The sequence below is a fragment of the Anoplolepis gracilipes genome, chromosome 1 (assembly GCF_047496725.1).
Source record: "Anoplolepis gracilipes chromosome 1, ASM4749672v1, whole genome shotgun sequence".
Lineage (NCBI taxonomy): Eukaryota > Metazoa > Arthropoda > Insecta > Hymenoptera > Formicidae > Anoplolepis > Anoplolepis gracilipes.
The window spans coordinates 20,923,828-20,951,775 of NC_132970.1; the positions used below are offsets into that span (position 1 = coordinate 20,923,828).

The 27,948-nt window shown below is 27.5% G+C and overlaps 2 protein-coding genes and 1 pseudogene across 5 annotated transcripts; 2 read left to right on the forward strand and 1 right to left on the reverse strand.

Moving 5' to 3' along the window:
- The first annotated feature begins 314 nt into the window (after nt 1-314).
- Nucleotides 315-4,059, forward strand: LOC140668443 (uncharacterized; annotated as a pseudogene).
- Nucleotides 3,807-5,019, reverse strand: LOC140662833 (uncharacterized). Its single transcript, XM_072886490.1, has 2 exons — nt 4,521-5,019; nt 3,807-4,424 (listed from the first exon to the last, which is right to left on the reverse strand). The coding sequence occupies exon 2, from the start codon at nt 4,394-4,396 to the stop codon at nt 4,121-4,123; it is 276 nt and encodes a 91-aa protein (XP_072742591.1). The 5' UTR covers nt 4,397-4,424; nt 4,521-5,019; the 3' UTR covers nt 3,807-4,120.
- A 1,034-nt stretch (nt 5,020-6,053) lies between these two features.
- On the forward strand, nt 6,054-27,780 carry Hydr2 (abhydrolase domain-containing protein 2). Of its 4 annotated transcripts, none has more exons than XM_072886473.1 (9): nt 6,054-6,244; nt 7,484-7,604; nt 7,806-8,004; nt 20,087-20,259; nt 20,426-20,593; nt 21,202-21,388; nt 21,514-21,712; nt 21,812-21,962; nt 22,078-27,780. In XM_072886473.1, the coding sequence occupies exons 3-9, from the start codon at nt 7,850-7,852 to the stop codon at nt 22,245-22,247; spliced, it is 1,203 nt and encodes a 400-aa protein (XP_072742574.1). In that variant the 5' UTR covers nt 6,054-6,244; nt 7,484-7,604; nt 7,806-7,849; the 3' UTR covers nt 22,248-27,780. The 4 variants fall into 4 exon arrangements, with proteins under 4 accessions (XP_072742574.1, XP_072742567.1, XP_072742558.1 ...); XM_072886466.1 differs by having other exon boundaries at nt 7,813-8,004; XM_072886457.1 differs by having other exon boundaries at nt 7,831-8,004.
- Nucleotides 27,781-27,948: the final 168 nt, after the last annotated feature.

Genomic DNA, 27,948 nt, shown 5'->3' on the forward strand with positions numbered 1-27,948 from the left:
TATATATTTCTATATAATTTTATATGGTCATATATCATATATGATTATATATAACAAATTTTTTACCGGGTATATAAATAAAATAATATTTTATTTAACATAAAAACATAAGACATATAAAAATATATAACATTTACATTATACACACATATATATATACAGGGTGTCTCATAAAGATTGAATTAACGTTCGTGAGCAGGTAGAGCGCATTAAATTGAACAGAAAAGTCCTTTACCATTTTGCAATTTTCACATATATTAAAATATTTATTAAAAATGCTCAGCGAATGAGCGTGCGTTTTTCGCGACTAGACCATGGACCGTACGCTCTAGGCGTTTCAGTGACGAAGTGTCACGCGGGTTGCACAGCAACAAGATGAAAAAATTTTGAAATTTGAAGTTTCAATTTTAACATGTTATTAATAATTTTTAAAAATTGTTTTATTTTTTTATTTCTAAAAAATACTGGTTTAGTTTCATAATCATATAACTATAAAATATTCCAATATTTTTAGGATACAAAGAATGTTTTTTATTTTTTTTTAATAGAATATTTTAAATTATAAGATAATAAGAAATTATATATATAATTAAAATGACATTGTGTATGTATAAAAATGAAAAAAACATAAATTATGGGACAATATTTTCATTCATGTATACAAAGAAAAATGTGAAATTAATATTTTTTTTTTTTAATATTAATCTTATTCTAAATTTCTTTTTTAATATTTTGATATGAAATAGAGTAATTATATAAGTATAACCACATTGACATCAATTGACATACATATGTCAAACATTCAAACTATCGATCATTTCTAATACGACATATCGAGCATGCGCTTCATGTATTTGTTATTTGATTAAATAAAGGATAGAAAATATGTAACATCTATTGTCTCTTTCTATCTACAGGGAAAGACGTATCCATTTTTATAAGATCTATGGTTATGTAGTCATTTCTTGTAGGTATTAAAATCTATCTAACTTTCTTAACCTAACGAGATAATCGACAATACTGAGAAGGGAATTATCACACGCATATTTCTGGAAAATTTTGTGTAAGTATGAAAAATTATTTATTTTTATTAATATGTTATTTATATATTATTCTGAACGTTTATATATTGTACTATATTACATTACATTATAGCTATTATATATTAATTCTATTGTATAATTTATAGTTTAGCATATATTTTCAATATTTCTCAACTAAACAGGACTTATGACAGTGCTGTAGTATATCCCGCAAGATATCCTGCAAGATAATGTTATTGTTGGACCTAATGGTTCTAGCAAGTCTACTATTGTTGCCGCTATAGTTCTTGGATTAGGTGGTAGACCTAGTATTATTGGACGAGCACTTCATATAGGAGAATACGTCAAGTATGGATGTGAATCCACAAAGATAGAAATTCATTTGAAGAATGGCAATGAACGAGATCATGTAATAGGACATTTACCAAAGAAAAAATGTCTAAATGGATGATTAATGATGTTCTATCATCTGCAAAAGCTATATAAGAATTCATCTCTAATGTTAATATTCAGGTATATATTATTTTATTATATATATATATATATACATATACTATCCTAATTCTGTATTACAATATGTATTATACGTTTCAGAGGAAAGTTTCATAAAGCAATTATAAAATATAGTATAATTTTGAAGAACAGAAGAATAATGAATAATCACACCAACCTCGCAACTTAAACTGTTACTTTAGTGGTGAGTAAATTTTTTAAACACATCAAACTTACAAATACGACTTTTTACTAAAATTTAGTAAAATTTTCTTTGCAGACAACATTTATTATGTGAATACATCTAGATACATGCACAGAACATATGTTATCTGGTCAATATTGACCAGAATCTCACAGGTCAATGAAAATGACATTATCGATGTTCTAGATAAATCCAAACAACAAAGACTCCAAAAATGGAATGTAAAAAAATTAATATATATAAAAATATATAATGAATTATAAAACATGTAATGATATTTGTTCTTTAAATTAAAGAATTTGCAAGAAAAGAGAAATCAAATTTTAATTGATATTAAAGAGGATAAGATAAAATAAAGGAGGAAACTAAAGAATTAGAAAAATATCGGACTAACATGAATAAATATCAACAAAACATTCAACAAATTCAAGCACTGAAAAGCAGAATACGCATAGCTACTAACAAAATTGAGCAACTGGAGATGGACCAAATGAGCATTGATAATATAAAAGTTGCATGCAATAAAGAGTTTAAGGTTTTTTTTTAAATATATATGTTATAAAAATTTCCTTGTTTTACAAAATTGTATTTATATGTAATGAATTCTTTACTTTAGACTATCGTAAAGAAATAATTCCAAATGTATAAAGAATATAATGCAATTCTAAAGAAATGTTTCAATTGCGTTAAAAGAAGTGACGAGGTCAAATTTGCAATAGCTCAACAACAACAAATTTTATTAATTAAAAAATGAGACTGCGGAATTGAGAGATATGTTAAAATACGCAGAAAGAATATTTAAGTAACACAATGAAGAGTTTCAACCTTTAAAAAAGGAAACTGAAAGACTGTATAATGAAGCATTGGCAAGTACAAATAATATTAAGCCACAAACGCGTTCAAACCTCTGAATAAAGCCTTTGGAAAATTACTGGCTACTATAGCTGACATAAATAAAGAATTAAATATTGCTCAAGCAAAAGTTTTCTGTATGAAAACATAGGTGCCGAGAATGTAAGTGTAACATATAATGAATGATATAATTCTTTCAACAGATTAAAAATTATTTATATGCTAAAGATAATTGAGTATTTTCTTTTTATATCTTTAGATGTTGCGGGAATATGAGGGAATACAAAATAATATTCAAAACTTGATTGAGTTTATCAAACAAAAGACTATTAAATTAGAAGACATGACAGAAGAGATCAACAAATTAAAAAAAATGGTTACCACTGTTGAAGCAGCTGATTGAAAGGATAAATGTGAATTTTAATGCTTATTTTTCCGTGATAGATTGTGCTGATAAAGTTACTCTTTCACATAGTGAAGATGTCGTAAGTTGACACGGTATTTACAACATATGAAATGAAAATTCTTTTATTAACTAGATATATTTTCAGCTGAATTTTGATCAATATGGTTTAAAAATTACAGTAAAATTCCGAGATGCAGATGAGTTGCAAGAATTGACAAGACATTTTCAAAGCAGTGGCGAAAGAACTGTAACTACTGCCATTTATATGATTGTGTTGCAAGAATTGTCGCGCGTACCGTTTCTCTTTGTGGATGAAATTAATCAGGTTCGTTATCACACGTTTCATGTACGTACATGACATATTTACATAATTTATATATATATTATGTTTTATATCTTTTTGCGATTTTAATATTTCGCGATTATTTTCTAGGGCATGGATGTAGTTAATGAAAATCGAGTCTTTAACTTGGTCGTTAAAATAACACGAAGGCCAGACAGTTCTCAATATTTTCTGCTCACACCAAAAGTAAGTAATAATATTATTTAATTTCTCATTATATAATAATTTTTATTAATCATATTATTTTAATAGCTTTTATTAGATTTATCATATGAAGAAACAGTAACGGTACATTGTGTCTTAAATGGTCCAATTGTTAACACAAATGATAAAGAGTTTGAATTCAATACAGAAGCTTACATCAACCGTTTTATTCAATCAAAAGATATTTAGTATACTTAGGATATTTAGGATAAAAACATAAAAATAAAATATTTTGTTCCTTATATATATACAAAGAAATAAAGTTTTCTACCAAGTTGCAAAAATTATTTTTTTCTGTATATATAAAATATATATATATTAAAATTTTTGAAATTATTTTATATAGTTTTAAAATGTATAGAATTTAAGAAAGTTTTAAGATATAATTATATTTTTGATAACATTTGCAATCAAATTAAGGCTAAAAAAAAGTTTTATGTCAATATTAGAACTAAAACAATAATTAACAGTAATAAAAGAACTAAAATAATAATTAATATGACAAATTATTTATATGTGCTTTATAGATATATATTTTTCATAAAAACACATTTTCAATTATTTAGTGCTGTTATTTATTTCTTTCTTTTTCCTTTCTTCTTTTTTTGAGCTTCTGGCCATGGAAAACCTCGGCATTTTAGCACGTCCATGATGTTGTGACATGTATAATAAGCATTTTCCATCACCTCTTCGTTAAAAATATCCATAGCAAATCGTGCTTTCCCACCACTTCTTCTCGATTTCTTCAAGCCTTTATTCTTGCTGCCATTGCCACCTTTAGCACTTTTTCCATTATTCTTTCCATTAGTTTTCACACTGGCTTTTTTTTTGCTTTTGCCACGCATCGCCATTGTTAAAAACTCGTTAAAATCTTGGTATCTAAATTATGATAAATATTATTTATTAATAATAGATATTTATTTTTTATAAGTATACATAAGTATTTCTAAGTATAGATTACCACTAATTAATTACCTTTAAAATAATGTTAACATACTTTTGATTACTGTTCTTTTATTTTATATTTCATTCTCGTATGTAGAAAGTCAGACTCGAATCTGACTGATCTGACAATGAATAAAGCACAACTCGCCGTTGCCATATCAACAATTACATCAATGAAAGTAAGTTTATCGATCGCTAAACTAGCCAATTTCTCAGAATTAATCGATACGAAACAAGATATTTGGGACGCTTTCCATGTTAACGAAAAATTTATTGATACGTCAGTTTTCGTCGTAACCAATATGGAACGACGAAACTTTGATTTTTATTATGCGTAAATCTTTCTTCAAAAAATGGTTGAATTTTTTTAAACAAGAAAATAAATTTTTTTGTTCTTCCCGGTTGTTACTTCTTCAAGATTCTGACAAAAATTGGCACTTTAGTGATGAATTCTCGTACATACGCATATATGCATACATGACACGTAATGCGCGAACGAGAGAGAGAACACAACGGCATGCTTCAGAGTGTCTTCTTCTACGTTCACCTCCCCAAATGTTCGGTCTATATACTTACTGTCTACAGGATGTCCCATTTTAATTCCTCCAGTCGAATATCTCGAAAACCAAGCCCGGGAGAGAAAAATATTTACATTAAACAACTTTTGCCTGAAACATTTTTCTCTCCCGGGCTTGGTTTTTGAGATATTCGACTGGAGGAATTAAAATGGGACACCCTGTATATGTATATTCACTTTTCTGATCCTGTTGCGAGAAGCGCGAAATCACTCTGATATAATATGTATAAAGATATGTATGTATAGAGAGCATAATTTTTTTTTTTTTTTTTTTTTTTTTTTTGAGTGAGACGAAGACAGCAATATACATCGTTTGGCTGATACATATATACAGAATGTCTCATAACTAACGAGCCAACGCTCGTGAACGGATAGAGTACAGTGAACTGAACAAAAAAGTATTAGATCATTTTGCGATTTTCGCAATAATTATTAAAATATTAATTAAAAACGCTTAGCGAACAATATTATACATATGTACAAGATGTCCGGTAATAATCGCCCCACCTCTCAAGGGCTGATAGAACAGGTCAAACTGAACATAAAAGTCCTGTATCATTTTCCGATTTTCGCAATAATTATTAAAATATTAATTAAAAACGCTCGGCGTAGGAGCGCGCGCCGCATATAGCGCTCAGCATACCCTGAGCGTTTTTAATTAATAGTTCAATAATTATTGCACTAATCGCAAAATGATACAGGACTTTTATGTTCAGTTTGACCTGCTCTATCTGTCCTAGAGAATTGGGGCGATTATTACCGGACATTTTGTAGATATGTATAATATTGTTCGCTAAGCGTTTTTAATTAATATTTTAATAATTATTGCGAAAATCGCAAAATGACTTAATACTTTTTTGTTTAGTTCACTGTACTCTACCCACTCACGAGCGTTGGCTCATTAGTTATGAGACACCCTGTATATCAGTCAAACGATTCGCAGTCGCTAGCCGCTTCATTCTGCCGGCGTGTTTATCGCTAACGCGTACAGATGTCAGTCGTCAGTCGTCCGGCGGATCTCGACGGGAGTAGGTGTAAGTCGCGTGTTGAGCGTCGAGCCCGTCAAATGAAACGCCGGCGAACCGGCTGCAAAAATAATTCGTTTTAATTCGTGTTCACAAACGGATGGAATTGTCGTACCTCATCTATCGGAATTCGCTGATTGCAACTTTATTCGGTATGCAGAAATTATCCGAAAGTGTGTGGCATGGTCATTAATTCTTATGTCTCTGTCGAGCATTCTCGTCAATAGTCTGGACACTACAAGATGGGTGTGTGAATAGAACGAAATCTCCAACGGCCTTTTATTCCTTGGAGGTTTACTTTTAATTTGGAGAATCATCGATAAATTCGGTGGAACTGTTTGTGTATCGTTTGTTTGTTTTCGATCGATTGGCAAAAATAACATTGTATTTATTTTTTTATTTTATTATTACACTTGTGGATTATCCATTAATATTAATGCTAAAGTTATACTAGAAAAAAAAGAGAGAAAGAAGATCAGTAATCAATCAATTAATTAATCGTCGAGGGGATTCTCTGGGAATTATATGATTAATTGTCTCTAATATCTTACCTTTCATCACCGAATTTTGAGGGATTGCTTTATTAACATTAAATTTTTTAAATGAATGTGAAATGATAATTACACCACGTTGTGGAATAATGATTCAAAAACAAATAATTTAAATGCAAATCTTTGTTGTCAAGTTAAGATATTAAGTAACAAGTTGTGTTTTACATATTCGTCATCTCGATTTAATTCAATCCGAAATGTTAAAATATATTCTTGATTGTACTGTCAGTTTCAAAATCTCCGAAGCGTTCGATATTTACTATAAACAATTGTTTATAAATGCAGAGATTGAACATTTTGTTTAAATAGAAATAAAGTACTTTATGCAAATACTTATGACTGACAATGCTAAAGGGCGTAACACACAACCGCAATTTATATGGTTATCAAATCACCTGGAAAATTATTTTATTTTGCATAATGAAAAATATATTACGACTAAAAATAATTCTGCAAAGGCAGTAAATATAATACATATAAGCCCGTATTTAAATGTGCTTTTATATCAATAAATGCGCATATTTTTTATTTTTTTAATTTATAGTATAAGTAACGAAACCTATATATATATGTGCACATTTATAAAAACGTGTTTTAAATACGAGCTTATTGCATTTTATTGCCTTTGGTTATTGCATTGTACTCTCGATTTTTTTTACAATAAATCGTAATATTTTTCATTATGCAAAGTAAAATAATTTTTCAGGTGAATCACACACTACTTGACGTCCGGCGATTTATAATTCTGCATGTTTAGTATCTGTCATGTGCCTGTCATATCCTATATCAGAATTTTATGTCTCGTATTTTAATGAAAGTTACATATACTTTTGCTCGCAGGTCACGCGGCTTCAACCGTATGAATCAGTATTTATTCACTGCCGTTGCAGCCTTACTCATAACCTGTTCCGCATAAATTGTAAAAGAAGATAACGAAATTTCAAGAAGAGCATTTAAAAAGGTAAAGAAAAAATACGTTCGCAAAAATCTTAACAGATATGAGTAATTTCGCCGAGAGAAAAAACATACTATACGAAAAGTCAGAAAAACTTAATGATACATATAGTGACTATAAAAGACCCTGAAAGATTTGATATTTGAGCTATAATTTTTTAAAGACGCGTGATTGTCTAAAAAGTCTAGATAACAGTAGAGCAAGTAGAGAGAAGGAGGGATGTTTGTTTCAGGACAACGACCTAAGGAAAAATGTCTACTGCTTTGCTAGCCGTGTTCGCCGTGATCCTGTGTATTCTGTTCAGGATATTGAACGTGAACAGTGCACCACAAAAGCCCCTCCTTGTCTGTAAAGATCAATCTTTCCTGTCGACGATGTTGAAAATCGCGCCGGTCATTGCTGAACCGTAAGTCTGGAGAAATCCATTTTTCATATATTTCAAATAGTCCGTAAATTGACTGCTTTGAATTTTGCAACTCGAGAGGACTATCCGTGAGATAAGAATCCCAGATAGATTTCGAGATCTGAAAGTTTCGCGAAAGTGAGGTTAGGGTTTGGTACTGGACACCGGCTCCAGCTGACATTTCAGCTGATACATTAGTATAAACAAGATTTCTGTATTCTTTATACGCAAATATTACTTTATGCGACATATGTATAATTTGAAATGTTTGTGCGCATAAATAAGAACGAAATAAAAATAAAAGTAATTAGTAAGAATAAAATAAGAATAAAAATAAATAAGAACAATTTTTATATTTTTAAAAAAATATTTTACACATTATCTGTAAGCAAAAAAAATATCTATACACTACAATGAAAAAAAATATGCTGCATTTTATTGTTTTCTATAATCTCTATTATATTTGATATATATTGAAAAGATTAGATCTTGAAAAGATTATAATAATGCAGACGAGATTGCAGGATGTTAATGCATGAATTTAATATATTTAAATATAAAATATATATTTTTTGGTGAAAATATTATTCAATTAATTTTTAGCATAATTTATATAAAACAGATAATTAAATTATCATTAGAGTATTATATTATACGTTTTTTTATGATTATTTACACAATAAAAAATTATCTAGAGTAATATATAATATACATATAGACATATAGTGACATAAATACAAAATGCGAATTGTTTTTTTATTTGATTGCTTATATAATATATGAAGGTTACAACAAATACTCTCTTACCGGTATTGCGAGTGCTCTTGAATGAGTATAATGGATGTTTTTTTTACGTTTGGAATAATAGTTTGTTATAGGCTTTTGTTCGCAAACAACTGGTCAAGACGGTTGTTATAAATTATAGATAGTGGTTATGACATATGGTTACGTAGCAAAGTATAATTTTGTAAATAATGACTGTAAATACTTTTATTAGCACAAACTCTCTTCTTAAATTATTATTATACAAATAACGTTTATTATATTTAAATATTAAAAAAATTTGACAACTTTTTCATTTCCACACTTTGTGGATTATTACTAAAGTTAAAAGTTTACATAATGAAGGTTAATAATTATTTGAATGTCATTGCGTTTTATCTGCTCACAATTGATAAAAAGAATACGCAAATATAATACGTGTAGAAGAAGTTAACAGTAAAAGTAAAGTTCATCAATTTAATATTAATAAGAAAATGAGAATAATTTTACGCCAAAATGTTTTCCCATTAATAAAAATGAAGAAAACAAACTTGACTAGTTAAATAATTTTTTCTATTTGTAATTAATTTAGCACACAAAGTAGCGTATAAAAAAATAATTTCTCTCTGTTAATTATACAAACAGTCAAATTAATTATTTGCAACTATATTCACAGAAATTTCTTGATAAAATTTTTTAAAATAGTAGCCGTGCGAAATTGAAAAATGTAGGACAAAAACTATAATTTTTTTTTTTAATTGTAAACATTGAACAAAATTTGAATTTTGTTTTAGAAAAAAATTAATATTCGTTTCTAATTGAATTACATGATAAACTATGTTGCGTCCGTTTTATTTACTTTATATAATATTGACACTAAGTCAACACTTCCTATTTCCGTGTTGAAAAAATGCTCTATGACTGTTAATAATTTTATCACGATGTATTTGTGTGCGTAAAAATATACGTGAATTTAGATATGAACTGTATCATTCGCAGTGCACATGTCATATATGTATGTACAATACTTGCCAAAAGTCTGTGAGCATATTGTTTTCGTCTGAATTAAAAATTGGGGAATAAATCATAAGCTTTCAAAATTGTTTTATTCACTTGAAAATATAAGAAATATAAATTTTTAAGATCTATTTCTTTAAAACAACTTTGCCTTCATAAATAATGATTTAGGTTTTTAATCAGTTTTCATCAATGACTTTGTCTCTAATTGTCTTGCAAATTCTGAGGATATAATTTACATCAAGAAAATAGCTTTAGAAAACGTATTGAAAATACTTAGCACCGAAAGAGAGACTTCACCCTAAACGAAGCACTGAAATGATAAAACTATAAGGAATTTTAGTCCTTTTGCTTCTTGTATGCTTTCTTTTGTCGGTTTATGATACGAACATATTTTTCCATCGCTGTAAAGATAATGAAATATATCGATTAAATTTATTTCTTCCTAGTGTAATACAATTATCGAGGGATGTGCTCAGACTTTTGTCAAGTAATGTACATTTTTTCAACTACCCAACTAGATCATATACGAATGTAAGCGAAATAATAATAGAATCATGTCCGGTTTTAGGCGGTTATAATATATATATCGTTTTCATCGATTTTATTGTTTCATTATCTTGGATAACAAATTCATTTACGTCAGTCGGTTTTGGAATGTTATCAACAGCATATATGAATACACGAGAAATTTGCGTTTCGCGATAAAATCCATCGTGCTCTCCCCAGAATAATTTTCAAGACACTGACAAAATATATTTCCACGAAGTTTTACTTATGGAAAAAATCACGATATTGACGAACAAAAATGCGATCCATCATAAGCTATACTTTCATTAATGCAGATTTAGAAGAACGAGATAAACGCTATTGAATATTGCATCGCCAAAACGTATTTTTTATTAATATTAATAATTTTAGTAAAACTATTTATTTCGCCATTAGACACTATGTGCATCTACTTCTGCAAATTAACTATCATGTGAAAGCGAAGTGAAGCAATTCCTGCGTGACGCTGATGTCATGAAAAAGTCGATAATAATAAAAAAACATTCCGTTGGTCAAACAAATTCATTGCTAATTGTAATTTCTTTCTTCTTTCAATCGCATTGCGTGAAAGCGCTTAAGAAAGCGGAAACACATAATGATTTTTAACTTTGTATTGCATACAGAAAAAATAATAACGTCATGTGTGCGCGTTCGTCTCTCTCTATAACTGATGATTCAAGAATTTAATTATAAATATAAATGCTTGACTCGTGTATTGATTGTGAAATTAACCACAACATTTCGTCGAGTTTTATATCTTTATGAGCCTTACATCAACGTACATGTCATTACACTTTGAGTAGCTCAAATAAATTAATTTTTGCAAAATGTCTAAACACACATGATTTAATGTCGAAAACTGTTTTTATCAAAATTAGACAATCTCGATTTCTCGCTCACCCGCGATTACGATAGATGAACTCCTGTGAACTTGGCACACCATACTTAAAAATCTAAAATTTTTTTTAGAGTTCTGGTTTCCTTTTGAATCGTTCTAGAGTTCTATATAAAAATTTTAAATAGTTCTGATGATTAAAGACAAAAAAATCAAATTCGAAAAAATGGTGTGCCAAGTTTACGCAGCGCACCAAATCATAAAAATCAATTATTTCTTTAGAGTTCTAGTTAGTTTTACAATAGTTCTATAGTTCTATGTCAAATATATCAATAGTTTTAGCCATTAAAAATAAAAAATCGATATTTGAAAAATCAATGCCCAAATGATAATTTTCTTGTAAATATTTTTTCACACGAGTTCTAGCCGATCTGACTAGAGTTCTGAGTAGCATTCCCTGAGTTTTACAAGAAAGTCTAATAACTTTTTTTCGTAAAACAATTATTTTTCAAGCTACAGCCAATTTTAACAAATAAAGTCCACGTTTATCGAAAAAAAACTTTATTTGTGGACTTTATTTGTTAAAATTGGCTGTAGCTTGAAAAATAATTGTTTTAGGGGAAAAAGTCATTAAACTTTCTTGTAGAACTCAGGGAATGCTACTCAGAACTCTAGTCAGATCGGCTAGAACTCGTGTGAAAAAATATTTACAAGAAAATTATCATTTGGGCACTGATTTTTCAAATATCGATTTTTTATTTCTAATGGCTAGAACTATTGATATATTTGACATAGAACTGTAGAACTATTGTAAAACTAATTAGAACTCTAAAGAAATAAATGATTTTTATGATTTGGTGCGCTGCATGAACTTGGCACACCATTTTTTCAAGTTTGATTTTTTTATCTTTAATCATCACAACTATTAAAAATTTTTAAATTTTTAAGTATGGTGTGCCAAGTTCCTAAGAGTGATAGATGATTATCCGATCTCACGGTGGCTTCTCTCGCATAGTTTATTGAGAAATCGTAAAATTTTGCTTAGCAATCAACTAGGAAATCGTATGTTTTAACTCCCATCGATTCTTGCTTTTCCTAACGTTCGAATGTGCAGCAGCGAAAATCATAAATTATAGACTTCAATCGTCCGATTGTCGTGCCATCCTCGTAGTCGTGTATTTGATCGAAATTACTTTGCTTCTCTTGCAAAGATCGAGTCGACACGCAATACGCTCAAATCGGTTCCGTCTTGTTCGAGTGAGCGAGCTGCACGAGAACCGAACCACTTCCCTTCGTCATGATTCTGTCGCTTTCTTCTTTCTAATGACTACACGTTGCAACTATTGCAGCATGCTGTTCTTGAGTCATTACCACGCACCTGAATTTCTCACGAGCATTTTGTGCATTTCCGCATTCACCATCGCGTAAAAAAATAGTGATTCTCGTTCGCGCATATTCGTTCTCATATGTATCACATCCAGCCCGTTTTTAATTCGCGATTTTGCGACAGTAAGTTATCACATACCAATTAAGACGGAATCACGCAATTCCATTTTATAAAGAATTAAGCACTGTTTTAAATCGAATAAGTTTAATACATTATACAAAGTGGCGAATAAAAATATATAATAACTAATTAATAAGTAACTTGAACTAACACGTTCTAATTTTTTGCTATTATTATCTCGTTGGATAATAAATTATTGAGAATAATGTAATTTTGCCTGTAAAATCTTTTCTCGAGGGTTGGCAATATCAGAATATGTCAGAATTTGAAAAAAGTAAAAAAGTTAGGACCAACGCAAATAGAGAAAATATTAGAAATAAGTATTAAATATTAGGAAGAGAAGTTTTTAGAATTATTTTACTTTAAATAAGAGAACGGAATGGATTAATTATTTTTAATTTATTATGCGTTAATCCATTTCTTTTTATTGTTCTGTGAAAATAATTCCAATTTTTTGTATTCCTAATATTTAATATTAATTTCTAATATTAAAATTTCTTTAGATTTAATAAAATGTATGCTTGAAATAGTCGAAAAAAGCTGTTTAGTTGAACAAACTAATAACATTATTTAATTTTTAAAATAACCTATAATATTGTTTGATTCAATGAAATAATACTTTCTTCAGTCAATAAAGATAATGTTTCGTATGGCATAATGTTGTTTGAACAAAATAACTTAATCTAAACAAATTATTCAAACAAATCGTTCTCTCTGTGATATATTATGCCTTATTGGATTTTATTCGGCATTGAACCTTACACGTGCAAGAAATTACACATGAATAATTAATTTTATTTTTTCCATTGACGATGTAGAAGCCATTTAATAATACAGGTAAATTGCTTGCTTTTTTTCATTGCATGCAATATCGAATGAATTATCTCACTCACTTATCTTATGCACATTAGTTATCAATGATATGCATTTTTGAAATTGTCCACTTTGCGTTTGAATAATAAGTTGACATTGTTAACATAACACATACTTTTAAAATTGTGAAATTGGCAAATTTATAATCATTTCATTTATAATTATTTTATTTATAATGTCTTATAAAATCTTACAGTTAGTGTAATAAGTGATTAATATTTCCATATCAAAGCAACATAATAAATATAACACTCCCTTTTTCTCTCTCTCTCTCTCTATCTCGAAACGATAAAAACAAGAAAACAAGACGCAGTAACGAATAAAAATATGAAAAAACGTAATCGTGACGTCAAACATGACCGTGATGTAAATTAATAACATAAAAAGCATTGAAAGAATTAAAGGAACTAAATGTAAAGCTTTGAAAGAAAAGAATCTTTATAAAAATAAAATATTACTTATAACGCCTAAAAATCTTAATCAACAATTTTCATAATTTTAATAATTACACTATCAGAACATATAATAATAAAACCATTTCTTACTTTACTGTACCGTATATTCCTTTTCTTACTGAATAATTCAAAAATATAATTAAAGATGGTCAAATTATCTTATTTCAGTCTTTATAATTTAAAGTATTTTATTAAAATACATAAAGATTCTGTTCCTGTTAATCATGTTAATCTCTGACAATTACATAATCAACACAAAAAAATAATTGCATTATAATAATAATCGCTTGCCACTCTTTTGCACGTTATTTTTTAACAACTTAGTTTGCACTTTATATAGGTTTTGAAAACATGCATTGCAATCTTCTGGCCTAGCAACTAGAGAAAAGCATATTAATTAAATTTTTAAATTATTAATGATCATTAAGTAATCAGACTGATATTGTAATAAGCGATTTTTTATTAAGCGTTTCCACAATAACTTTTCATTATTTTACATTTCTGATCTCATACTTTTTACTGTTGCCAACCCAAAGTTTGGCAAAAAGACAGAGCGAGTACGCGTTTTACCGAGCTCGGATCAGCTTTTACTTATTGAATCTGCGGTTGTAATTTTTTTTTTAATCTGAGCTTCATATTGATTCTCTGGTCAAAAATTGACTGAACTATTCATACAGTATTATAAATAATTACATTAATATGTTCTTAAGATTGTTTATGTTAAATAAAATAATTTGCGCACCACTTACTACGCTTGGCTCTTAGTTGTCCATTCTTTGTTAATGTTTTGTTTAAAATATTACTTTATAAAAATAATGGCGTAAGAAAGAGAAGAAATATATATATAAATTAATGATACGAAAAATCAAGATTTAATTATTCTTGATACAATTTTACTAATGAAGAAAAAAATATTATTATTTAAAAGTTATTTTTGTTAAAGCAAATAATAAATTATGTCAAAGGTAAAATTCGAATATAAAAAGAATGTCCACCACCGGCTAGTTAGTATGCCTGTTTGCCGAACAAAAAATTAGTATTTATTCATTTATTAAATAAAAAGGATATTTTCATTGCGCTAAATTATTTTTGACCGTAAAGTAATATTATTTTTTGCAAAAGTTCTATATATATTTTATAGAAGTTATTTTGCTTGAAAGAGAGATACACAATAAAAAATTGTGCATCCATATGTTAAAATTTTCTTATGTTACTACGTTCTTTTGATTATTACTTCAATATAAAATTAACATACAGCTAATGTTATTATTTTTATAACATTTTTATGTGTTACATTTATGTCAACTTTATAACTTAATACTTTGTATATGTTTCTTTAAAAATGGAATATTATTTTGAATGCTTTTAACACATCATTAAAAATTATTTCAAACACTCAGCATGTTTCAAAATCAATTTAACATTCTAAGAAATGTTAAAATAAATCTTTGAGTAATCATGAACTTTAAAATGTTTTATCAACATTTCTTACAAGTTATTGTAATTACTCTTTCATGTAGTTTTTAATTAATTTGTATGTTATTTTTATATTACATTTAAAATCAGAATAACAAAAATAAATGTGAAGCTTTGTGTTAATTACTTAAGATTTCTGGTTTGTCAATAAGTAACACAATAAATGAATTATTTTAACTTAAATTTAGAGTGGACTTTCTGGGACATGTAAAAAATGTTGAAATTAGCATTTTATTTTTTACTGTATATATACATATACATTTAACGTTTTTTTTTTTTACATTTTAATGTCTTTGAAGCAGATTAGTAAATCGATAATTTTCAGTTTATGCGATATTTTACCGAATTTGATTTATGTAGCGAACGAGATACTTCGCCTATTAAAGCGAGATCATAAAATTCTATGTTTACACACACACACACGCGCGCGCGCGCACACACACATTCTCGTATTACTAAAAATAATTAAAATATTGTTTTTTTTTTAATAATTTAATTTTTACTTGTTTTATCGTATTATAAATACATTAATATTATATATTAAATAATCTTTGATCATGTTATTACAGTATAACAAATTGATGATGAGGGAGAAAAAAGTATAAGTATATTCTATAATATTATACATATAATAAAAGTAAATAATTTGTTAGTAATATCAATTACATATAGACATTTTTTAAAAATTGAACTATCTGACGAACGACGATTAACGTAATAACTTCAGCAAATATGGATAGCTTTCAGGCTTTCTAATCGATCGTAGTAACCATGACCGTGAACTCTGAACAAAAAAGTCGATTTGCAATCTAATATATATGACTGGTAATCTAATGAAAATGTGTATATAATTATTGAGCTAATTATAGATACGATAAAAGAATATATTCTTTTTTAATGCAAATTTCTAAAGCAAATTATCTTTATGAATTACTCTGTTGCGGTACTAAAATTTGAGTTTTGTCAAAATCTACTATTTATACTAATATTAATCACTGTATGCGCGTTATACTAGGTGATTTATGATTCTTATGTAAAGAATTAAAATATTCTAACCTTTTTTCCAATCTGCGTTTCTTTGAAAAATTATAGGATAGAGTGTATTATCGTCTAAAAGTGTTATATCAGCTCATACATAACTCTTATATGTCTTTTTTGAGGAATTTTAATAATCCAAGCTTTCCACATTTTATTATATAATTCTTACGTGTAAAAATTAGCATATCGTTATAATTTAATTAGCATATTGTTATTATTACGAGATTTGATGAATGTGATGTTTGAACGGTGTGTTTTCGCGCACTTTATCGCTGCTTGTATCGAAAATCGAATAATAGAGAAACTATCATTACGTAGAATCTTCTACGTATTTTGCAGTTAGGAGCCCAACTATAGTTTCTACTTTTTTCTTATCGCGTCATAATTCGCGCGATGATTTCGCAGCTGTGGCGCGAACAGTATTGACACGTTTTTCCATGCATTTACAATGGCAAATTACCACATGTGTTGACTGTCACTACATTCAGCTTTACGCTAACTCATTGAGAAAAGAAATTGATGTCAATTCATAATTCGCAAAATTTCAGGACAAATCTTTTCTCTTTTTATGTTGAAATTCAAGTCACGCGGAAAAACAGATTAAATAGAAAGCAAGATAGAACAAAAATAAACATAAAGATCTGTATCTTATAGCTTAGAGCTGTATCAAAACGATTTATAATAAATTTAATTATCTTATACTAAAATTGTGTTAGCAGTGAATATATGAAACTACGAATGGAAAATATAAATTGAAAACTAATTTCGATAATCATCGAAACGATCTATCAAGTTTCCGGGGAAGCATAGAGAGAAATATTAGATCAAAAATGCAACAAATGTATTAATTAAACAAATTTCTACGGATAATTTATAAAAATATTTTATATCATTAGCAGGAAATTCTTATGATAAACTTTAGTCTTATGATAAATTTAATTTATAAATATATCTTATATCATTCCCAGGAAATTCTTATGATAAACTTTTGAATATCTTTTTTTTTTCAATTTCTTGATGAATTTGTAATCACATTTTTTCTGTAGTTGAAAAAATAGACTTTTCGAGGTACAGCTGCAATACATAAATATTTTTTCTGCAAGTGAAAAGCAAGTTGTGCATTCTTCGCAAGTCTGTTTTGCCGTGGACAATCGATACGATGTTAGTATACTTTATTGATCCATTGTCGTGTAACTTTACACATTTCTGCCATTAAAATGCAAGTTATACGTGATCGATGCAATTTCGTGCATACACCGTTGTTTTAGTAATCGTCCAAATGTCATATATTTTTTGGCAATTGTAGCCGCATACAGTGATAATAATAAGTAGATGATAGGTATCACGGTTTTCTTGCGATTTATAGATAGCGGCAAAAGGAGAAAGGTTTGAGTCTTTCGAAACAAATTGTACAGCCTTCTTCGGTTTCTAAAGGTCGTCGTGAATCCGGAACTATCGGCTTCGAATAAATGTATGGAATTATGTCAGTATATACTTCATCTAGTGACTTCATGGAATTTTCTTGCCAACGATGAGCCTTATTGATATACAGACACTTCTCACAATGTGTAACAATAAATATTCTTTTATTGTTATGTAAGTTTTTTTTATAGATCTATCTAACGTTTTGTCCCGTATTCTACTAATCCATTACAACTTCTTGTCTATTCTCTATAAAAAAGTTTAACGATGCGGCCTATTGTTCGACTCCGCTTTTCCCTGATTTGCGTTTTGCCAAGTGAAATGCGTGATATGCTACAAGTCCGTTCGTAGTTTTCTCTTTTTAAAAAAAGTTAATGTAAAGTAAAATACGCATGCGCTTCATATAAATAATTAAAATAGAACTAGCAACTTCTAAAAATATTAAAAATATTTTTTAATTCTTAGATTATTTATATTATATTATAAATCAATTTATTTTTTGAGTGCTAAAGGAATAATTTAATTTTATAGTATGACATCAAATTACTTCTTTTACGTCACAAACGTATTTCTTTCGATTCTATACTTAAAAATAAATTAATTAGTAACGTAAGGGCTCTATAGTGTTATAATTATACAAAGAAAATATTTGGTGTTACGAGCATATGAGTACAAAAAATTGTTTATTATAATTCACAGATTGTTTAACGTAGTAAATTCGCAAATATTTTATAACTTTAAAATTATTATCTGATGTTACTATCGGGCGAACGTTTCGATCAGATTTTTCTGATTATCCTCATCGCAATGTCATAAACAAATTTCCTAAACTATAGACACCAAGTTTTGTAAACTATATATAACACAAGATTGCATGACCGCCGTTTAATTTAAATTTCTACTTATCAGACTACACAAGCACATTACTCTATCTTCTTGCATATTACACCACGATTATATAATATCATACTATGCGAAACAGTTTTGTAATTAACATTTTACATCATATTTTATCCTAATTTATTGACGTTATACATTGCGCTGAGGATGATTAGAAAAATCTGATCGAAACGTTCGCCCGATAGTAACATCAGATAATAATTTTAAAGTTATAAAATATTTGCGAATTTACTACGTTAAACAATCTATGAATTATAATAAATAATTTTTTTATTCATATATTAATGCTCTTAATACTAAATATTTTCTTTGTATAATTAAAAATAAATTATGGACAAAAATACCGTTATCAGTTTGATAATTATACTTTTTATGATAATGAGAATTATGAGAGTAAGATTGAAATCGACATTTATCTGTCTCTAAATTTAGTTTAATATGAAGCATTAGGCATTATAAAAATAAAAATATTTAAGTATTTGACTTTTTAAGCGTGTTGTAATTTATAGATATTAATTAAATCAAGATTGATTTTATCACAGTAATTAATAATAAATTTTGAAGTGCACGTGCTGTTCTGCTGAGTATCTTTATTGGCATATTTAAGTAAGTTATAACGTCACAATTATATGAATTCAGGTAAAATTTATACTTTAAAGTTTGTCCAGAATTGTAGACTGTTATACAAATATTGATTGAATTTAATTACTTGTCCCTATCAATCATCGTTTTCATGAAAAAAGTGACATATTCTTTTAAAAAGATTTATTTAAATAAATTTAAGAGAGTTTTAATTGTGTGTACATCTTATAATTATATTTTTTAAATCTTAACAATTTTCTGATTTATCTCTTATTAATTTTTCTATTGTTTGATACTAATTTATATCACCAGTAATGAAAATTATACAATGATTTATTTATGCGACCAAACTTATTATTAATCAAATTTATTAATTAAAGGTTGACATCAACGACTTTTCGACCTTTGGTTTAGGTCCTTTTCAAGTCTTGATTGACGCTGACGGTTGAGACGTTACAGATCGAACATTAAACTTACACGTCAGAAAGTCGACATTTTCTATTGCTCTTGAAATTTAGAGATCTTTAGTATCTATTAGGAATAACGAGATATGAAATGACAAGTTGATAAAACTAAATTATACTTATATTTTCATAATTGCTAGAATAAAGAATTTTGTCAATGTATTTTGACAAGCTAAAAATGATTACGATCCTTGGCCTGTTTTAGATACAAACCAACGAGGTTGTGGGGTTTCAGCGGACACGTACAAACCATTATTCACAGTGTCATAGGACGCGTTCGATGTCCTTGGCCAATTGGTGAACGTGTGTACATCGGTCTTCCGGATGGTACCACGCTTACATATGATCTTTATCAACCGCTGACCAATGGACATGAAGGTTATTGTTCATAATTTAATCTTAAAGACTCTTCAAAGAGGAAAACACAATTTAATTATATATACTTATTTCTCTCTTACGAAAGAACGCGCTTAATAATGAAAAAATTAAAGAATAAGAAAACGTACTAATGCTTGATATTACAATACAATCTACTAATTTTCAGATGACATAACGATAGCTATTTGTCCCGGTATTGGCAACAGTTCAGAAAGTGTTTACATCAGGACATTCGTACACTTCGTGCAGTGTCATGGCTATCGATGCGCGGTACTTAATCACGTAGGAGCCCTTTCCAGTGTCAAGATCACAGCACCAAGGATATTTTCTTACGGTACGTGTGGCGATCGATAAAACTTATCCCACCGCGACAAGACGGTCGATCGAGCAAAGTTTGCGAGTAATAACAGAGTTCTTATATCGTGCATGTATATGGGCACATATCGCAGAAATTATAACTGTTGTGGAAAAAACCAATTCAATATTGAATAGTATAAACTTTCTCGTATACGCAGTTACATAAATATTCTCAATTCGTATTTCTAAATTATTAATCCTATTTCTAAATTATTGATCATTGTAATTGGCAAAGAAATTTTTTAATATACATGTAACAATGACAAATAAATTATATTCGATATATGCTTATCGGATATATGCATTTTTTTACAAGAATCAAAATTAGATTCCATAATGAAATTATCGCTTTACTAATCTAAACTTAGAGATTTTATAATCATAACTGTCTCAAATGTATAATTACGTATTTGAATACAATGTTAAAAATAATTGTTAACTTATTTTCTCTTTCGAGATATATTGATTAATTGAATAAATATAATTTTTTGTATTATATAATTTTATGTTATAAAAATATATATATTAAATTTGTTTTTCTTTTATACAATTTGATAAACCTTATAATGTATATTTTGTAAACAGGTCATACGGACGATTACAGCACAATGTTACAAAATTTGATAGAAAAGCACCCTAATACCAAAATAGTTTGTATCGGTTATAGTTTGGGTGGTAATTTAGTAACAAAATATCTCGGAGAACGAGGTCCCAATAAATTACCTAACATTATAGGAGGAATATCGATTTGTCAAGGATACAACGCTCTCGAGTAAATAAGTAAACTTTTTTATTAACAATTAAAATGTTAATCAAGAAAGAAAAATATTAATTTACTGTACATTTTTATTGATTTATTAATTTATTAATTTATTAAATTCATGTATTCTTTTTTAGAGGAACGAAAATTCTGTTAAACTGGCAGAATTTCAGACGCTTCTATCTCTATGTAATGACAGAGTCGATGAAGAATCTTATACTCAAGCATAAAAACATGCTTTTGTGCGAAGATGTAAAACAGAGGTATAATTTGAACGAGCGCGACATAATTTCCGCGGCGACATTACCCGAATTAGATGAAGCGTACACGAGAAAAGTAAGTTCAATTCCTTCAACTATACTATCAACTATACTAGATAATTTGAACGGTGAATATAATTTTTATATAATTTTTGTAAATTGTTTTGTTGTTTAGGTACATAACTTTAGATCTGTACAAGAATTATATAAATGGAGTAGTTGTATCTTTTATCTAGATAATATCACAACACCGATGGTATTCATTAACGCAGTAGATGATCCTATCGTACCGGAAGTGTTATTAAATCCAATTAAAGAGTACGCAGGTAAGTATATATGCTATTTGCATATATATATATATATATATATATATATATATATATATATATAATGGGTATAGTAAATAAGAACGTACTATTAAGATATTCCCTAAAATTTTAGCAAATAATTCAAACACGTTATACGTGGAATTGGCTCACGGAGGTCATTTAGGTTTCTACGAAGGTGGTCTTCTATATCCAAATCCTATAACATGGCTGGATCGAACCTTGGTATCTCTCGTTGGATCTTTGACCCTAGCGCATGCAGACAAGGCTCTTAAAACTTCTTAATTTATTTGAGCGTCACATATTCATATTGTTGGGCATAGACCGACAACGTGTCATATACATTTTAATCTTGTTGCAACATGTATCAAAGCATTGCACTTGATTCACGCTTGAATTCTACGAAGAGAGTGCATAAGGAATAGAGACGACAAATTTAAATTAGTAAAAATATTTGGTATACTTAAGTCATTTCATAAAATTAAATAGATAAGGTTGCATCTTTTTACACAGGCAATACAGGGAAATAAGTGATAAATGTGATTGTAAAATAACAAACATTTGCTCACTTATATTTTCAAAATTGCAATTTCGGAATTTTAGCTAAATTCCAAATATTGCGTGACTTTTTATATAAACAGTTCTAATAAGTGGAATTTTTGTTATTATACAATTTAATACAATCAAAATTAGACAGTTTAATTTTTCAAAAAAGAAAAAAAATAAATAAATTTTGCATATTTTACTAAATACAAACGCTTCTTTCTCAGGGATCTTCTATAAGATGACGATTTAAAGACAAGACTTTTAATGGTTGTCAACACATTGATAGAGTGGCTCACTATATAAGTGATTAATTATGATACACTGTCACTGTCAGTTTAATGCAATACAGAGTATCTTATGTACTTTTCACCGAGAAGAACTTGTATTTATATACAATATATATAAGAGGATAAATATTGATTTAAAACGTATATTTATATGTAATCATATTCTGATGAATTTTAAAATTATTAGCTTTATTATTATGAGAAATTTGCTATATATGCGATAACCTGCGACAACTTATGTATATTGCTTATTAATTATAATTGGGTGGAAATATTAGATTTATGAAGAAATCTAACATTATCACTCACCTATGATTAATAAACAATATATGTAGAAAATAGAAAAAAATCGTATTCTATTAAATCATAAATTTAATTTGTTATGTAAGTCTAAAATTTTGTAAATGTATTCGAGTTCATATACCAAATCTTGTAAATAATACTTTTCTAAGTTAGAATTATATGTAGCAAATTATAAAACAAATTAAAAAAAAGACTTACAAATCCAACATTATTATCAGTGGATTAATGCATATAGTAAGTTTGTATATTGCAAATTTGTATATAAATTGTGTGTTTGTACATCAGATAAGAAATGTTCATGAAATAGTCTATAAATATGCAGTAGGCCATAAATAATATATTAAAATGCAAAAGTATATACAAGTGAAATTCTAAGATATTATAATATGCATTAAATTGATAGTAATACTAGGCAATTATTTAATTTAATACATTTTTATTATATAATATGGTACATATTGATAAATATATAATGTCTAATCCATTATATTCCATATAATGCATCTAAAGTATCTTATTCGTCCACAAAATGTAATAAATTTTAATTATATGGAATATAATAGATTAAAATATACCTAGATTAATATATACATCAGATTGTACACATATCTTACATTTGATGTAAACATAAAAAATACTAAATATTTCTTAAATTATTAATATGAATTTATATTGATAAAATTAATGTGCAGTGTGCAATAATTTTGTATATGTTAGACAATATATTTTGATCAGTAGATTTATAAATTGCTACGTATTTATATATGATGTAGCTATCTGTATGATCATGTGGCTTAACTGATATTTATTTTCTACTGGAATTGATAATAGTTTCTCAAATGGTACTATACATTAATAATGGCTGTATGAATACTCTTATCTGACTGCGCGATGAAGTTGACAACATTTTTACTTAAACTATTTATATCACGCAAATTATATGATTCGATTGATACGATTCATAATTTCGCGTATTTAGAATAAGGACTTAAGTGTTAATTTATTTCGGCAAGTTCCGATTCACAAGACTACAATTTTCTAATACAAGCATTTATGTCCAGAATCAAACATTCGAGCAGATTTCTTTTCTAATCACACACACGAAAGCGATCGTCATAAATAAATCAGGATTAAATTGTAATGTATCGATTATTACACCATATTTGTGAGTTATATTTGTACAATTCACGTAAAAAAATAACGAAAGACAATAAGATATAAAATATACATGAATGCAATTTACGAATAACGCTTTTTATTAAAATATTTTCGAGTACGAATTAGATATGAAGTTTTTAGATATGTATTAATTTTTCACTATTATCTTAGGCTTTTTTTAATTCGACCAATTTTCTTTAAGCGGCATTTTCCTCTATTTTTATATTATATTGATATTAGCACAATATACAAAGTAAGTTACCTTAGAAATTGCCATTTCTAAATTGATATCTCGTGAAAAAATATTTTAGATAAAAAAGTTATTGATTTCGAAAGAGACATTTTGTGCTGATTCTGTTCTAAATAAACGCATTTCTGAGATTTCAAAGCCATTTGTGTTTTTTAAATATGATCATATATGTCTTTTCTAGAAAAATGGATTTTTCTTATTTATAATGTATACAAAAGTATTAAAAGATAAAATTTTTTCAAAATTGTAGTTATAAAATATTTATCAATTATTTATTTTCACATACTCATGTGACATATCCTATGAAATATTTTAAAAATTTTGGTCATGTACAATGGCATATCTGTTTTTAAATACAATTCTGGATTTTTTATGTCAATCATAAATTAAGTCATTAATTGGTGTATAAAAGTATTAAAATCAATGGAAAATATATATGTGATAAAACTTGAATATATACTTGATATATATTTTATGTCATAATATAATGTCGAAATAAATTAAAATATTTTATAAATTATTGATTTTTTATATGATTCTATCTTGATACATTTTGATACAGAATGAAAACAAATTGACTTGTCAGGAAACACATTTTTGTTAAAAAAAAAAAAAAAAATGGCTTTACTTAATCTCAGAATCTTTATCTGGAACAAACCTGATGAATGAGTTATAACAGAAAGTCCTCTTCAAAGTCAAGCAATTTTTATATTATATAAAATATTTTTTATTCATAAAATATCTTAAGATTTATTAAGAGCGATTTTAAAAAGTGACTTACTCTGTATATATATATATATATGAAATATCAATTGTATATCTACACAACATCCAAACAACATTAACGAAATTTGATGTACATTAAATATAATACGATCCTATAAATAAAAAATATCAGGCGCTTAAAAAATCATGAAAATACAGAATTCAATAAAATAAAAGAAACCAAATGACATATCCGATTTAGCGTCGTAATTAACGCACTTACTTTAATTATAAAAGTTGTAAATGTTTCGGAGTCTTTCTTTGGACCATCCTCAAGACAATCAAGAATGAGTCAATCGACAAAAAAAAAGAATAAACTATCAACCCAAATCTATAATATTTGTTAATTTTAAAGCTTCAATAAGAAATATCTTGACAGAAACATTCTTGAAACTATAATTTAAGAAGTATTTTTCATGTTTCTATAGATAGGATAAATTATTTTTTTTAATTCAAAATTTTGAGTATGTGTATAATTATGTACTACGGAAATTACATGTTAATTTCTATCTATTTCCAAATGTATAAATACTTTAATAATCATTCCAGACAGCACAAGAAACTAACAGATGACAAAATAGAGATGTCTTAGGACAAAATAAATTATTTTTTTGCAAAAAAATGTTTAAAGGATGGTTTGGTATCTAAAGAAGGTTTATAACACATCTTAACACGTCTTTACTCGTCGAAAAAAATAACTTTATAAAATGAATACTTGCTACTTGAGAAGGGTCCGAAATTTTCACAACTTTTTATAATTATCGTTTATAATTGTTTAATGCATAAAAAATAATATATACATAAATAAAGTACACTCGTTAATTACGGCGCTGACTCGGATATGCTATTTTATTCATTTTGTTTTATTTTCAAGACGAGTTTGTACGTCTCTTATTATTTTATTTTAATTTAAATATAAAATAGAGATATATAATTTCTTCAGTTGGAATTAGTCAAAGGTAATTCTATAAAGCATTCAAGAAGTAGAAAATAAAAAAGGAAAGGATTTATCAATACGTACATCAGTTAAATGAATTAAGAGTTACTTTAAACTACAAGTAACGATAATTTTATTATGTGTATATCATTGTCATCTGTTTTTCATCTGGATTAATGTAATTTACGTATATCAATCCATTGACATATGTTTTACAATTACTTGCTTTGACTAATTTTTCTCTGTGTTGTGATATAAACTGCATTTGCAAACAGATATTAACTAAAAGCACGTACATTTTTGTAATATTCAATGATGAAAAAAAAGAAAGAAATACACTTTTGTATAACAGATGTTCTGCTTATAATTTTATGTAATTAAATGTATGAGAGCTTTTACATGAAACACACACACACACACTTATGTGTACACATTTATGAACTTAGGAGTAAAATAAGGATAGATATAATAATGTTTAAATTAACAAAAACGCTAAATTTCTTATCTCCGTTATCATTTAATTTATGTGTACAATGTAAACACAATCCTCTGAGATATCGTGATTATCAGAGCGATGTGCAATGTAACTTAATGCGTTCGTTGTTCCTGGATTGAAACATGTAATTAGCATAGGTATGGAACGAATAAGGTATACTTTATACATTCCTGGATAGTGTTATAAAATTTCTTTCCGAATAATCAGTAATTGACACATTTGCTGTTCGGGAATGTAAACATATTTTTTCGCTTGTATCTATTGCATTGATTTAAGTCAACATTGTACAAATAGTAATTTGCAATTACATGACTGAATTTGTTGCGTATGATTTAGCTTATGTTACAGCTTATGTTACAGCTGTTTTGCCTTTTCACGTTCTTATCGTACCAATGCTATGTATTGCAGATAAACAAATGAATCAAATACAGAATGCCATATTTTCTTTATCGAAAATTTTAGTTATTTATGAAATTTTGAGGTAAAGTGAAAGAAGTAATATTGAATAAATAAAGTGTGTTTATGAGATATAAATATCTTAAAGCATAAAATGCCTTAAACATAAATGTTAAATTGACGAGGAATATGAATAATTGATTTTAGTTTCTATTATTATAAGAATGATAACTAATAGACGAAGAAGTTGGTTAATTCTTTTTTAACAGATTTCTCCTATCGGTATTTTTCTAGCGACAATTTACATTTTGAGAATGTATTTGAACTATTAGCATATAAATATTATAAGTAACGACTTAACACCACTTACATAAAAGACTTTAATGTTTTGTAACTTACATAAGAAAATATGACGTTTTAAAATATTGTGAGGAGAAAAATAGATTTCGAGATCATCAAGTTTTTGAAATTTTATACGAGAATGTCTCTTAAATTTGACTTGTAATTTATATGTGACATTAAATGAAGGGGAATAATTAGAATGTGACGACTTTGTACTGTACATGATTCGAAAGTTTGCCACTCAAGATGTTACGTAAAGATAAATCTCGTTAGGTCACGTATCAGAATATAGATTATTTTGTATAATGATTTAATATATGTATTGTGTGGCGTGATGATTTTTTGAGCATCATTTTTCCTTAATCCATTTATAATATGTTTATTCAGATATATTTATTCCTTATGATTTTTTTCATCGTAACTAGATTTAATCTATTTAACTATTTATTATAATCTATTATTTTCAAAAATTAAACAAATATGAAAAATTTTTTAAATATGAACAA